Genomic DNA, 14,182 nt, shown 5'->3' on the forward strand with positions numbered 1-14,182 from the left:
AATCAATGAAGTACACTTAAACAGTTTTAGCCAAGCATCCTACTCAACTGTCATGCCTTGTTTTTGAGCATTCTGATTCTATTCACTTTTTTTAACTCCAATATGTCACTCAGAATAACCTGTCCACATTCATTTTCTCTAATATGAGTCATTTCATCAATAGCAATAGAGACTTGCTGCACTGAGATTCCTTTTGAAATTACACTTTACTGAAATGGGTATTGAAATTATTGACAGTAATTAGTTAACAGAATTTCATATTGTCCATCCAATCATCCATTTTCTTCACCACTTACGCTCACGAGGGTCATGGGGAGTGATGGAGCCTATCCCAGCTGTCAACGGGTAAGAGTGGGGGTACACCCGGAACTAGTTGCCAGCCAATCACAGGACACATTGAGACAAACAGCCGCACTCACAATCACACCTCGGGGCAATTTAGAGTGTCCAATTAATGTTGCATGTTTTTGGAATGAGGGAGGAAACTGGAGTACGACGCACGAGGAGAACATGCAAACTCCAACCAGGTGGGTCCGGGATTGAACCCGGGACATCAGAACTGTGAGACCAATGCTTTACCAGCTGCGCCACCGTGGCGCCTATGCCATATTGTTTCAAAGAAAGACATATTCTAAAGTAATCAAATTTTTGATGCCAAAATGTCTTGACTGTTAGGCATCTGAAAATAGTTTTGTGATTTAGAACATGTTTTCTAAAGATGCAAATAATATTTTTGGATATAAAGGATTATTCTCCTTTTGCATAAGATGCCTTTTCCATGAAAATGAATACAAATGTATGCTAATGTCTTCAGGGCTCTTTTCTTGTTGTTGTTTTTATACAAAGGATCCATCTTTGTCACTGAATCTGTTCTTGCTGTTAATACCACTGCAGAAAGCCTCATTATGTTTTTGGAATCACAGAGATCACATGAGTTGAAATATCAGGATGAGGCAGCTAGTTTGCTTTCAGAGAATAACATACACTAAAATGCAGGAGTTATTTTTGAGATATAAAAACATTTGTGAAAATGTTGGAACTGTTGCATGTTTTTGCCATTATTAACATTGTACATAGACATGAGTGTAGTAAGTTTAATGAGTAGCAAGGATCATTTATTGAATCTGCAGAATTTGAAGGGCAGCACTTAAATTACGCAACTCACAACAACTTTTTTCTCAAGTTGTTTGTCTTTACTGTTGCACACATTTTTCTTTACTGTTATATAAATAAGTATATTTCAATGGGACACCACCATTTGCTCTGTCAATAAGGGTTGACTTTACTATGAATGTCTAAAATTTTAATAGTTCAATCATGTTTTGAAAAGAGGACATGAAAAAGGGTTGTTTCAGCATGGTAGACATATTCATGTATAAAACCAAGGCAACTTACATAGATTTTTGATCAAATTATATATATGTATATATATATATATATATATATATATATATATATATATATATATATATATATATGTATCACTGTGCAAGTCAAAACTACCACAACTGCTGTCATTGCACTGGTCTATTACGCTAACGAGTAAAGGGACTGTAGAAGCTTTACACAATGTGGGACGTTGGCACACTTATCTCGTACTTGTTTTAAACGAAGAAGATTTTACATCTTGCATGACTTTTATAAGGAATAGTTCCTATAAATATTAATGTCTTTTGTTCTTTGTTCTTGCTGCTTTGTTGTTCTGTGTTCTGTATGTCGTTCCAGGGCAGCACTGTCTGCCAGAGAAAAATTCCTTGGATGTTTTTTTACACACTTGGCCAAATAAATCTGAAAATAATTTATGCCAGGGCGGCATAATGGCATAATTGGTTAGAGTGTGGAGTTTGCATGTTCTGTGTGTGCATGGGTTTTCTCCAGACACTCCGGTGTACTCCCAAATCTCAAAAACATGCATTAATTGGAGACTCTAAAGTGCACTTCGGTGGGATTGTGACTGCAAATGGCTGTTTGTTTCTAGGTGCCCTGCGATTGGCTGGCGATAGGCTCCAGCACTCCCCTTGTGAGGATAAGCGGCTCAGATGGATGGATAATCTATCCCACATACACTTCTACGACTTGCACTCGGACAACATGTTCATCTTAAATTGTGGAACAGACGGGAAGTTGTTAGCATTTAAATGGCAAGGAACAGAACTTGTCTTTCCTCTGGGAGTGCAAATCGCTGCAATGAAGGAGCGAGGCTCATCAACACCTCTCCTCCCCTGAGCTCCTTTCAGCAATATGGACATATGCCAACATCAGTACCAGCTTTCTAAGGGGCATACCAGTCAACAATCGCAACCTGACTCCCTGCCAAATCTGACATTTAATCCAATATTGTTTTTAGGGAAATGTTGCAAAATTAAAATACAAGATGAATTTAAAACAGTGCATATAAAACACACTTACCCATATAAAACATACTTACTCATTATCATGATATTTGCATTGGCGAGGAGGGTTCCATGTCTGTTGGATGCTTGGCACTGATAGACTGCACTGTCAGATGCTTTGGCGTTGTGCAAAATAATGGTGTCATCAAACACTTTCCTGTTAGCTGCAGGCGCTTCTGCAAGTTCAGATAAAAGCTCAATTAACAAAACAACAGCAGTCTTTATTTATTTAGGAACGTTAACAGGATAACATTAAGGGAAAAGTGGTGCATCTCCTCAAATTCTTATTTACTTTTGATTAATGGATTGCACTGACAGCTATCCTAGTGTATTGCAACTGCTTTGTGTTGAGCTTCTGTACCAATAAGACAAATCTCTTGTTAACTGCATATTTATATGCCGTTAATGACACAAGCATAACAACCATAGTGCAAATGATGACATGTTTGCTTTTTCTCATTATCTTATTTGCTTATGCACTCCAACTAATCTCTCATCCTTTAACAATACATACATTAAGATGTCAGCTTCCCTCTTTCTCATATGTTATCACTTAAAACCGACCAGCACATTTCAACAGAGTGCAAAAATAGGTTTTCCTTCATTTTAGATAGCATCTTTGTATCCCAGTAGAGAGATTTCTATTTGATGATTCTCTTATTTGATGAGTTGGTGACAGCTCAGGACTAAGCTCAAAGTATTTCAAAGTAGATTTCCCGTCATCCTCCGAGCATTCAAGTGTGCTACCATTCCAGGGTGCTTTTAAGTGCTCTCTTCCTTTCTCTGCTCTATCATGCACCAAGTTAGGGAAAGTGAGATCAATGGGACACAAAACTGATGATGATTTGTAAATTCAGATACAGGTACATGAAACAAGTGACATGAAGATCTGTGGGACAAACCATGCAGAGGCCGACCATTCACCCTCCAAGATATCGTTGGCTTCGGAGTCCCGGTCGCTGAGCACTTGATGTGCACGTCTGAGTCAATCATACTGAGCTGACTCTCAGGCTCAAACACCCACTCTGGAGGTTCTGGAAAGACACACAATCAGGAGGCTTTTCATCAACCCACACCACAGGTGTAAATCACTTACAAAGAGGGAAGAGAGGATCACTAAGAATATGTTTCATTCAGTACAAGTGCTCCATTGTAACAAAGAAATGGGTGTCAAATAGGCAAGGCAGACACTGTGCTGTCATGAGAAGACCCTTTCAAAAAGCTCTATTGCAACTGAAGGTGACCCTCTATTTTTACAGACATTTTGACTGCTTTCTTGTCAGTGAAGTACAATGAAGGTGATAGTCATCTACCTGTCACAACAAAATGACCAGTTGTATGAATAATCGGATCCAATATATACATCATATCATATATTGTGCCCCGACAAAGGTAACAATACTCGTTTTTTTTTCTTTAATGGCATATGGGATGTGTCAATAACTCTAGATAATTTACTCTAATCAAAAGTGTTTTAATCAGATGAGATGCAACTGCAAAAAATGCACATCATCGCTGCAGATTTTATTTACCTTCAACAGTTATTGTGAAGTAATGGACTACATCTCCCACCCTGTTCCTTGCCTTGCACATATATTTGCCGCTGTCTTCTTGTTCAACACTTGGTATAATCAGCATTTTTCCGTGACTCTCCAGTTTGGCTTTAATTGGAAGCTTGTGTCCCATTTTGACCCACTCGACCTGTGGAGTTGGACTTCAAGAAAATAACCCATAATTAGGCTTATATTCACTGTAGCAATATATGATCAACATGTATTTATTTTATTTCTACATTAAATTTTAAATGGAAAAATGCTCTTAATTGTTGTCAAATAATAACTATATTGTTGTGTTATATGTTTTCCCGAGTGAACAATACAAACAATCCTAATTCAGTTTTGGATAGTTATAGTTTTAACTCACAATCCGTCAGGAATGCACTCCAGTTTCAAGTCATCTCCCCTGACAAACTGTTTCTCTGTTCTGACACCAGAGGGCGTCATTAGCAAGGGTCTCCGCTGCAAGATGGCATTGGCTGATGGGACGTGAATTAGGGACAGTCGATAAGAAGTTTATTCAAGAATACAAAAGCACAACTACTGTGTATGCCTCTCCAATACATGTAACATAAAAAAGTGCACATACTGTGAAAACTCACCAATTTCAGCACTCATGTCATGACTTTTTTCTGAAATGCAGCAGGATTGGATGAAAAAAAATGACAACACAAAGTGGATGCAAAATTACAAGCATTACTGAGTTCACAAAGTAGAACCAAGGACATGTATATGGATAAGATAGTATGGTACGCGTATGGCTATATAATTGGATTACTATGAATGTGCAAATTAATCATGCTGATTTAGAAAAGAAATAGGTGACACTTACTGGTTTTGACAATGACCGACATGGCTGTCTTCTGAACGATGGTTCGTATCCGTGGGAAGGCGGCGAAGCAGCAGTAGTCCCTCCTGCTGTCTTTCTCCACCGCGTGGGAAAAGTAGAGATCACCATTTAAGGCCATAGACACCCGCTCATCTTGTTCTATATGTTGAAGGTCTAAGCATACAGAATGGACAAGTGAGAACAATTATTTGGTATATTAATCACACATGGAAAACCACTGTGGGCTGTGGAAATCAGTTTGAGCCTTTTATGCAATATCCTTGATAATCACGTTAAGAATGCACTGCTGTGGTAGAATGTTTGATCTACTCACTGCTTCTGAGCACAAAGCGGATACTAGTACATTGACCTTAAGATCAAGGACCTTGACCTTAAAGCCCTCAAGACATCAAGGATATTAAGCAAATGGCCCTCTGTTTTATGCTGCTAGTATGTAATTGCACATCATTACTGTACGACTAAACACAACTAGTCGCCCATTTCTGTAACGTATGACATTTCTGCACACTAGCAGTTCTACTAAAATTATCCATCCATCCATTTTTTTAGCCGCTTATTCTCACAAGGGTCGTGGGAGTGCTGCAGCCTATCCCAGTTTTAGCATTGTCTGACTTTGCACATTTATGTTTTATTCAGTTACCCTTATTTATTTTGATGTTCGTGCTCTGATTTGGAGACCTACTTTTTTTTTAGGACATCCATCCATTTTTTTAGCTGCTTATCCTCACAATGGTCACAGGGAATGCATGAGCCTATTCCAACTGTGAACGGGCAGAAGGCAGGGTACACGCTGAACTGGTTGCTGACCAATCGGAGGGCACATAGAGACAAACAGCCACACTCACAATCACACATAGGGGCAATTTAGAGTGTCAAATTGATGTTGCATGTTTTTGGGATGTGTAGGAAACCGGAGTGCCCGGAGGAAACCCATGCAGGCATGGGGAGAACGTCCAAACTCCACACAGGAAGGCCTGGGATTGAACCTGGGTCCTCAGAAATGTCCAACACTTTCCAGCTGGGCCACCATGACGCTCTACTAAAATTAAAAGATTGTAAAATATAGTAATAGGTGTTGACTACCACGCAGTTTTGCCTCCAGAATAGCAACTAGTTGTTCAACTGGTATGATAAAGTTGTCTTAATAGTGTACAGGAATTTCATATTGTAAAAAATGTTACTAGTAAGACAGTTGTTCTACTAGTGCATGCTAGTCATTCTACTAGTGTGCGGAACTGTCATACAATAGTGAGGACAAAGCGTATGCATGGGCAGTAAGTCGAATATCAAGGAGTTTAAATAAATGCTGAAATAGCTTTCATGTGAGGACACAAATAATATTTATCATCAGGTATAACAAGATATCATTTGTAGACGCTATATCAAACTGAAGTATTACTTACTAATAGTCATCCAATAGATCTGCAGAGGTGGTATTCCTTTCGGTGGGTCACATTTTAAAATAAAAGCCTGGCCTTCTTCCACCACAATAGGATCGAGTGTTTCTTTTGGAAACTTTGGGACATCTGGAAATGTAAGACAGAAATTGCAGTGAAAAAAATAGTTTCATATGGGTGGAAATTAGTTATGTTGATGTTCTCCCAAACTCCCAAAGCTTTTCGAAACTGCAGGTCAACCTGAGCAAAACAAAAATAAATTTGTATTTATAAAAAAAAAAAATTCAAAATCAGGTGGAAAAGCTAAATGTTCAATGTAACACACATCTTTCCACTGTGTGTGAGATGTGCTTAAGGGTCATTTTAATATCAGTCAGTGCATTAGCTGAATATTATACTCAAGTAGGAGTACTGTTACATTAACTGCCATAAAGTTATCTTGGTTGATATATATTAGTTATGTATATAAAATAGTTAGTTTCCACATTATTTCCATACTTGAAATAGTTTGATGCTGAAAATGAATGTGGGAATGTGAAGACATTAAGCCATTAAATTCATCAGTGACAAGAGCGCTGCGGTCCAGATATAACCACGGGAAGGAGTGATAGTTAATTTTAACCAATATGACCTGAGTAAGCGGCATGGTGGCGCAGCTGGAAAGCATTGACCTCACAGTTCAGAGATCCCGGGTTCAATCCCAGACCCACCTCTGTGGAATTTGCATAAATGAGTTTTCTCTGGGCACTCTGTTTTCCTCCTACATCCCAAAAAATGCAACACTAATTGGACACTCTAAATTGCCCAAAGTGTGATTGTGAGTGCGGTTCATTTGTCTTAATGGGCCCTGCGATTGGCTGGCAACCAGTTCAGGGTGTACCCCAGCTCCTACCCCTTCACAGCTGGGTTAGGCTCTTGCATTCCCTGTGACCATTGTGAGCGGCTAAGAAAATGGATGGATGTCCTAAAAAAAAAAGTAGGTCTCCAAGTCAGAGCACGAACATCAAAATAAATAAAGGTAACTGAATAAAACATAAATGTGCAAAGTCAGACAATGCTAAACAATATCATTTCATCTAAAACTTATCCTATCATCTTAAACTATCATAATGCTTATCCTCACAAGGGTCGTGGGAGTACTGGAGCCAATCCCAGGTGTCAATGGGCAGGAGGCAGGGTACACCCTGAACAGGTTGCCAGCCAATCACAGGGCACATGGAGATAGACAATAATCACACTCACATTCACACCCATGGGGAATTAAGAGACTCCAATGAATACATTTTTTTGGTATATGGGTGGAAACCGGAGTGCCCAGAGAAAACCCACACAGGCACGGGGAGAACATGCAAACTCCACACAGACAGGGCCGGGATTTAGAAGTGTGAGGTTGACGCTCTACATCTGCACCACTGTTAAAAGTTAAGTTAAAAAAATTAAACAAAATAAAAAAAACTATACGTTTCAAAGGGCCTTCCATGAATATTATTATTATTATTATTATTACTAAAAGGACTGAATGAAGGTGTTTGCTGACAAGACTTGTGAATAGTGTGTGTGTGTGCACGCATGGTTCTGAGTGTGTATGCGTGTTTGTGTGCACACAAGAGAGCGAGAACACATGAGAAAGTACTGCAGAAAATATACTGTATGTCTTACACTTATGAAAAACAAAGAGCAAATGTCACATGCACTGCCAAAATAACAGCAAAACCGACAAGGTGTTTCTCAAGTTAAAAGTGGGCTGAAATGTCCAAGTTTAGACAATTAAAAAACTGTTACAGTGAAGAAAATAAGTATTTGAACACCCTGCTATATTGCAAGTTCTCCCACTTAGAAATCATGGAGGGGTCTGAAATTTTCATCATAGGTGCATGTCCACTGTGGGAGAGATAACCTAAAAAGAAAAATCCAGAAATCACAATGTATGATTTTTTAATGATTTATTTGTGTGATACAGATGCAAATAAGTATTTCAACACCTGAGAAAACCAGGGTGTGTGTATTGGCACTGAGACGGGGGCAATGAGCATGCGCATACCTGCATGGACAAAGACAGAGTGGAAAAGATTCAAAGCCCTCCTCTCAAGAGAGAGCGAAGCATGCGTGTTTATGTGTGCATGGATTTACCTGCAAACACATGCTCATGGTGTCATCCTCTCCTCAAGACAGTGCAGTCGTTCGGTCCCATGTGCAGGAAAACACCCCAAAGCATGATGCTACAACCCCCATGCTTCACACTAGGGAAGGTGTTCTTGGAATGGAACTCATCATTCGTCTTCTTCCAAATAGGGTTAGTGGAATTATGACCAAAAAGTTCTATTATGGTCTCATCTGACCACAAAACTTTCTCCCATGACTCCTCTGTATCATCCAAATGATCATTAGCAAACAGGCCTTGACATGTGCTGGTTTAAGCAGGGGAACCTTCCATGCCATGCATGATTGCAAACCATGATGTCTTAGTGTAATACCATATCTTGGAAACGGTGGTCTTAGCTCTTTTCAGATCATTGACCAAGTCCTGTCGTGTAGTCCTGGTCTGATTCCTCACCTTTCAAAGGATCATTGAGACCCCCACGAGGTTATATTTTGCATGTTAATATTTTGTACAGTAGCCTTTGTTTGCACTTACAAAGGTCAAACGTTTCCTGTAGTTGTTCACCAGGTTTGCACACACTGCAGTAGGGATTTTGGCCCACTCCTCCACACAGATCTTCTCTAGACCAGACAGGTTTGTGGGCTGTTGCGGAGAAACACGGTATTTCAGCTCCCTCCAAAGATTTTCTATTGGGTTTAGGTCTGAAGACTGGCTAAGCCATGATAGAACCTTGATATGCTTCTTACGGAGCCACTCCTTGGTTTTCCTGACTGTGTGCTTCAGGTCATTGTCATGTTGAAAGACACAGCCACGACCCATCTTTAATGCTCTGACTGAGGGAAAGAGGTTGTTCCCCAAATTCTCATAATACATGGCCGCGGTCATCCTCTGCTTAATGCAGTGCAATCGTCGTGTCCAATGTGCAGAAAAACACCCCTAAAGCATGATGCTACCACCACCATGCTTCACAGTAGGGATGGTGTTCTTGAGATGGAACTCATCATTTGTGTTCCTCCAAACACAGTTAGTGGAATTATGACCAAAAAGTACAATTTTGGTCTCATCTGACCACAAAACTTTCTCCCGTGACTCCTCTGTATCATCCAAATGGTAAATGGAAAACTCAAGATGTGCCTTGACATGGTGGTTTAAGCGGGGGAACCTTCTGTGCTACGCATGATTTCAAACCATGATGTCTTAGTGTGATATCAACAGTCATCTTGGAAACAGTGGTCCCAGCTCTTTTCAGGTCATTCAAGTTCTGTTGTGTAGTCCTGGGCTGATTCCTTTCCTTTCTAAGGATCACTGAGATCCCACGAGTTGATATCTTGCATGGGGCTCCACTCCGATTGAGATTGACCATCATGTTCAGCTTCTTCTATTTTCTAATGATTGCTCCTTTTTTTCACCAAACTGCTTGGCAATTTCTCCGTAGCCATTTCCAGCTGTGTGGAGTTGTACAATTTTGTCTCTGTTGCCTTTGGACAGCTCTTGGGTCTTGGCCATGTTACATGTTTGAGTCTTACTGATTGTATGGTGTGGACAGGTGTCTTAATGTAGCTAATGACCTCACACAGGTGCATCTGATTCAGGATAATACATGGAGTGGAGGTGGACTTTTAAAGGCGGACTAACAGGTCTTTTGGGGTCAGAATTCTAGCTGATAGACAGGTGTTCAAATACTTATTTGCAGCTGTATCACAAATAAATAGTTAAATAATCATACATTGTGATTTCTGGATTTTTCTTTTTAGATTATCTCTCTCACAGTGGACATGCAAACACACACACACACACACACACAGACAAAAAAACCCAGTTATGTGTATATGTTACTCACGAGGGACAATGAATTCAATCTCCTTCGATGTTGCAGTCCCCAGTTTGTTTGAGGCGTAACAAAGATAGGTTCCCTGGTACTCTGTAAGGTTCCCATTATTGGGTATCACAAAGGTCCCAGAATCCTCTTCTTTCATCAGACGGGGGTCTAAAGAAGGGTCGAATTCCTGGCCATTTTTCATCCACCTGATTCTACACAATGAAGGTCGTGAAAAGGCAATGCCTTCAGATGAGATTCCAGTTTGTATATTACCCAGTCTTTGTGCTCAGAAGCTCAAAGTCAATATTATGCACATTGTTGGCAACATGACATTGTTTACATTTGGCTGCTCTGTAGTTTTCCTTCATGCTGAAGTGATGCAATACTTGTTACTCACTCTGGCTCAGGATTGCCTCTGGCCTCGCACGTCACTGGATAACTCTCGTCAAAAGGGAAGGCGATGAGGGAGCTTGGCGATTGGGCAGTGATGGTGGGCAGCTGCTCAACTGGACCACAAACCAAACAGCATGAACATTTGACGAACTCATAAAAGGTTTTATGCAGATATTGATAAGTATGACAAAATCAATATAATTTACAGAACACGTTGAAAAGCTATCGGGTTGGATCCCAGTATGAACATTTCACGTAATTTTTTTTCAATTTGGTACTTTATATTTTCAGATTATTAATCTTATAATTATAATGGTGACTTCTCACTCAAAGTAATGTCAGTGTTTTTCGACTACGGTTCTCTTTGTAGCTCTTTGTAATTCTATTGTGAGACTATTTTTTCTTCCAAAATATATCACATTTATCCCTTTAAAAAGTATACATAAATACACATATATATATATATATTAAAAATACATATATATATATATATATATATATATATATATATATATATATATAATATATATATATATATATATATATAAACGAGGACAAAATTACATCAATTTATCACTTTTCAATTGTGTGTAACAGAACCTAACTTTATTTTCTGCACCATACAACAGCCATTGAATGTTTCAATGAGAAAAACAATCACACCATGGAATGAAATTGTCTATTGCTCAACTAAATATGGTTTATAACAAATGTGCTGCTTAACCATATGGCAGTTGATGAACATATGAGGTTGGTTTTGAATTCGAAAAACACAAATCCATAATTTTCTTGGGGAATAAACTTACTGTTTCCATGATCTAAAACTAGACAATCCAACAAAGCAGTGTAAAGACAATAGGAAAACCAAAAAGGGTGAGTCGTTTGGGATTTATTCCCTTTTATCGCATGCTATTCCCCCTTAAGACTGAGCTGCAAAAAGTTTTTTTTTTTTCATTTTTAGAAAAACTGTTGAAACTGCTCTTCATAAAAACCCTACGAGACATTCTTGAATAATTTAGTGGGAGGGCTTTGATATGCATTTCCAAGAAACCTCAAATACACAGACACAAAATATGGGAGAAACATGATACAAGTGAGATAATGGCTATAAATATATTCCATTCACGCAGTCCTTGATGAAAGTAAGCGCACTCACACAAATTATTCAAATCCTCTGTTTTCCCAGTGAGAATGGATTTTTTTTCCATTTGTTTATCAGTATATACATGTAAGCAAAAGGAATTGTTAAAATTATAAATAACATTTCCTTGTACATTTATGCATTTAGCTAACATGTCTTCCTCACACCACCAACATTTAGCTGTAAATTTATTTTGACTCGAGTCTTTCTGTATATAGTTTGTGTTTTCCCTGAGTGTTTGTGGGGTGGGGCCTGGTGGCGGGGTCTCCCTTGTCAAAGAAAGTCCCATTAAAAAAAGGTTAATAAGATTGTATGCCATGTAGATATCCATTCAGTTTGCTGGCTGCTAAATTCTTCATGTTTGCATCTTTTTATCATCATTTCTCTTCATTGTAAAATATATTTGTGGTGATAATGACATTTCTAGAGGGCAGTTCTTGCCTTGTAGCTTACATTGGATATAAAAGTCATATTTTCATTGGGACAAAAGTAGAAACTCAATATTAAACTCAAATTAACTTTCATAATGTATGTTTTCCCTTCTCTCTAGATATTGTATGTAATGTTAAACCTGATCATATGACAAGAGAACCTAACTCAATGTAGAATAAACAAACTTTAATATAAACAGAAAAAAATCAAATGTCCAATAAAAGAAATCAGTTGGATTTGTTTCTTATTTAAATAGATCTGTTGATCAAAACATATTTGCCGTGAACATACTGTATAACCTTGACAGAGGAAGTCCACAGGCTCCTGAAGGCCCGGAATGTTACTTTCAGAGCTTGGGACGAGGTAAGCCTAAGAACAGCCATGGCAAACCACTGACATGACATCGGAGAAGCTAAGGGGTAGTACTCCAGGTTCCAGATTGCCGACTGCTTCAACGACAGCAGAGACACCAGGAACCTGTGCCATGGTATCCAGACCATCACGGACTACAAGCCTCCACACACCCCCAGACCTCCCACAACTCCCGATCTCTGCTGGATCAGCACAATGACGTCTTTGCTCAATTTGAGGCAGATATCAACACCACAACACAGAAGATCTCCCTGCTCCTAGCGACAGGGGGCTGCTGCTGTTTCTGGACGGTGGTCAGACATCACTCAGAAGGACCGACGCAAGGAAAGCGTCTGGACCGGATGGCATTCCTGGCTTCGTCCTGAGAGAATTTGTAGATGCCCAGAAAAGGATGTACATCTTGTGGCTTCTGAGAAAGCAAGGTCTGTCACAAGAGCTGTTGAGACAGTTCTACATAGCAGGTATCCAACCAGTACTGTGTAACTCCATCACAATCAAAACCACTGAATGGATTGTCGGCACCACGATACCCAGTATCGAGGACATGCACACAACGCAAACCAGGTCCAGAGCAGGCAGGATTCTTTCTGACCCTCCACATTCATGGCACCAGCTCTTCCAGCTCCTTCCGTTTGGAAAGCGATACAGATAGATGAAAGTCAAAAGTAGGCAGGCATTCGAACAGTTTTTTTTCCCCTCTGGCAATTAAGTCATTAAATTCTTGATCAGCGAACCTATTCTTTTTCTGCCTTGTGCCATGTTGGGGCACTCGCTCACAGCTTGCTGGTCCAATCAGTATTTGTACGAATACTATACTGTATATATATTTTATAATTATTTATTTTACTTTATTTTGCAGACCATATGATTCATCACTTAAACTGCTCCCTTTGCACAATTGACATTATATATATAGATTTCACATCTTACACATCTTATAAAGAATAATTCTGATAAACAGAAATGTCTCTTGTTCTTTGTTCTTGTTGCTATGTTTTCCTTGTTCTCCGTTTTCTGTTCTGTATGTCGTACCAGGGCAGCACCGACTGCTAGAGAAAAAAAATAATTGTGTGTTCTATACACTTGGCCATTGAAGCTCATTCTGATTCTGATATTGTAACAGGTGACCTCACAGACATCTTCAAAACCTCACTGAGCCAAGCCGTCGTCCCGACCTGCCTCAAAGTCACCACAATTATCCTGGTTTCAGAGAGCCATCCCATCCTGCTACATTGACTACTGCCCAATTGTACTCACTCCCACCATTATGAAGTGCTTCGTGCAGCTAGTCATGGAGCACATCAATTCCTCCCTCCACTCACGCTGGACCGCCTACCAGTTTCCATGTGGCTCCAACTGCTTGATCGATGATGCTATCTCCACTGCCCTCCCTTCACTCAGCCCTCACCCACCCGGAGACCAAAGACTCACGTTTCATAATGCTATTTACCGACTTCAGCTCAGCATTCAACACCAGCATTACCCAGCAGCTCATCCTTAAAGTAGACCAGCTGGGACTCAACATCTCCAACACCATCATGCTGAACACCCCAAGGATGTGCTTACTCCCCTCTCCTTCACTTTGCTGACCCACGACTGCACACCATAAATTCAGCTTATGCACAAACAGCACTTTCAGCACTGTATTCGCTCTACATTTGCAACACTGTGTACATTACCCAACTGATTATTCAGCGACACTGTTTATAAATGTCTACAGTTTAATAT

General features: G+C 39.6%; 1 protein-coding gene across 3 annotated transcripts in view; it reads right to left on the reverse strand.

Moving 5' to 3' along the window:
* chl1b (cell adhesion molecule L1-like b) overlaps nucleotides 1-14,182 on the reverse strand; it is a 116,460-nt gene that overhangs the window by 48,648 nt on the left and 53,630 nt on the right. For all 3 annotated transcript variants that reach the window (XM_061833253.1, XM_061833252.1, XM_061833254.1), the window contains 9 exons: nucleotides 10,514-10,622; nucleotides 10,138-10,328; nucleotides 6,203-6,325; nucleotides 4,782-4,952; nucleotides 4,552-4,581; nucleotides 4,317-4,428; nucleotides 3,926-4,107; nucleotides 3,296-3,427; nucleotides 2,429-2,569 (listed from right to left, as the gene is read on the reverse strand). In XM_061833253.1, coding sequence (XP_061689237.1) covers nucleotides 2,429-2,569; nucleotides 3,296-3,427; nucleotides 3,926-4,107; nucleotides 4,317-4,428; nucleotides 4,552-4,581; nucleotides 4,782-4,952; nucleotides 6,203-6,325; nucleotides 10,138-10,328; nucleotides 10,514-10,622 — 1,191 coding nt within the window. The remainder of the gene's footprint in view (nucleotides 1-2,428; nucleotides 2,570-3,295; nucleotides 3,428-3,925; nucleotides 4,108-4,316; nucleotides 4,429-4,551; nucleotides 4,582-4,781; nucleotides 4,953-6,202; nucleotides 6,326-10,137; nucleotides 10,329-10,513; nucleotides 10,623-14,182) is intronic.

Source organism: Syngnathoides biaculeatus, chromosome 10 (genome assembly GCF_019802595.1).
Source record: "Syngnathoides biaculeatus isolate LvHL_M chromosome 10, ASM1980259v1, whole genome shotgun sequence".
NCBI classification, from domain to species: domain Eukaryota; kingdom Metazoa; phylum Chordata; class Actinopteri; order Syngnathiformes; family Syngnathidae; genus Syngnathoides; species Syngnathoides biaculeatus.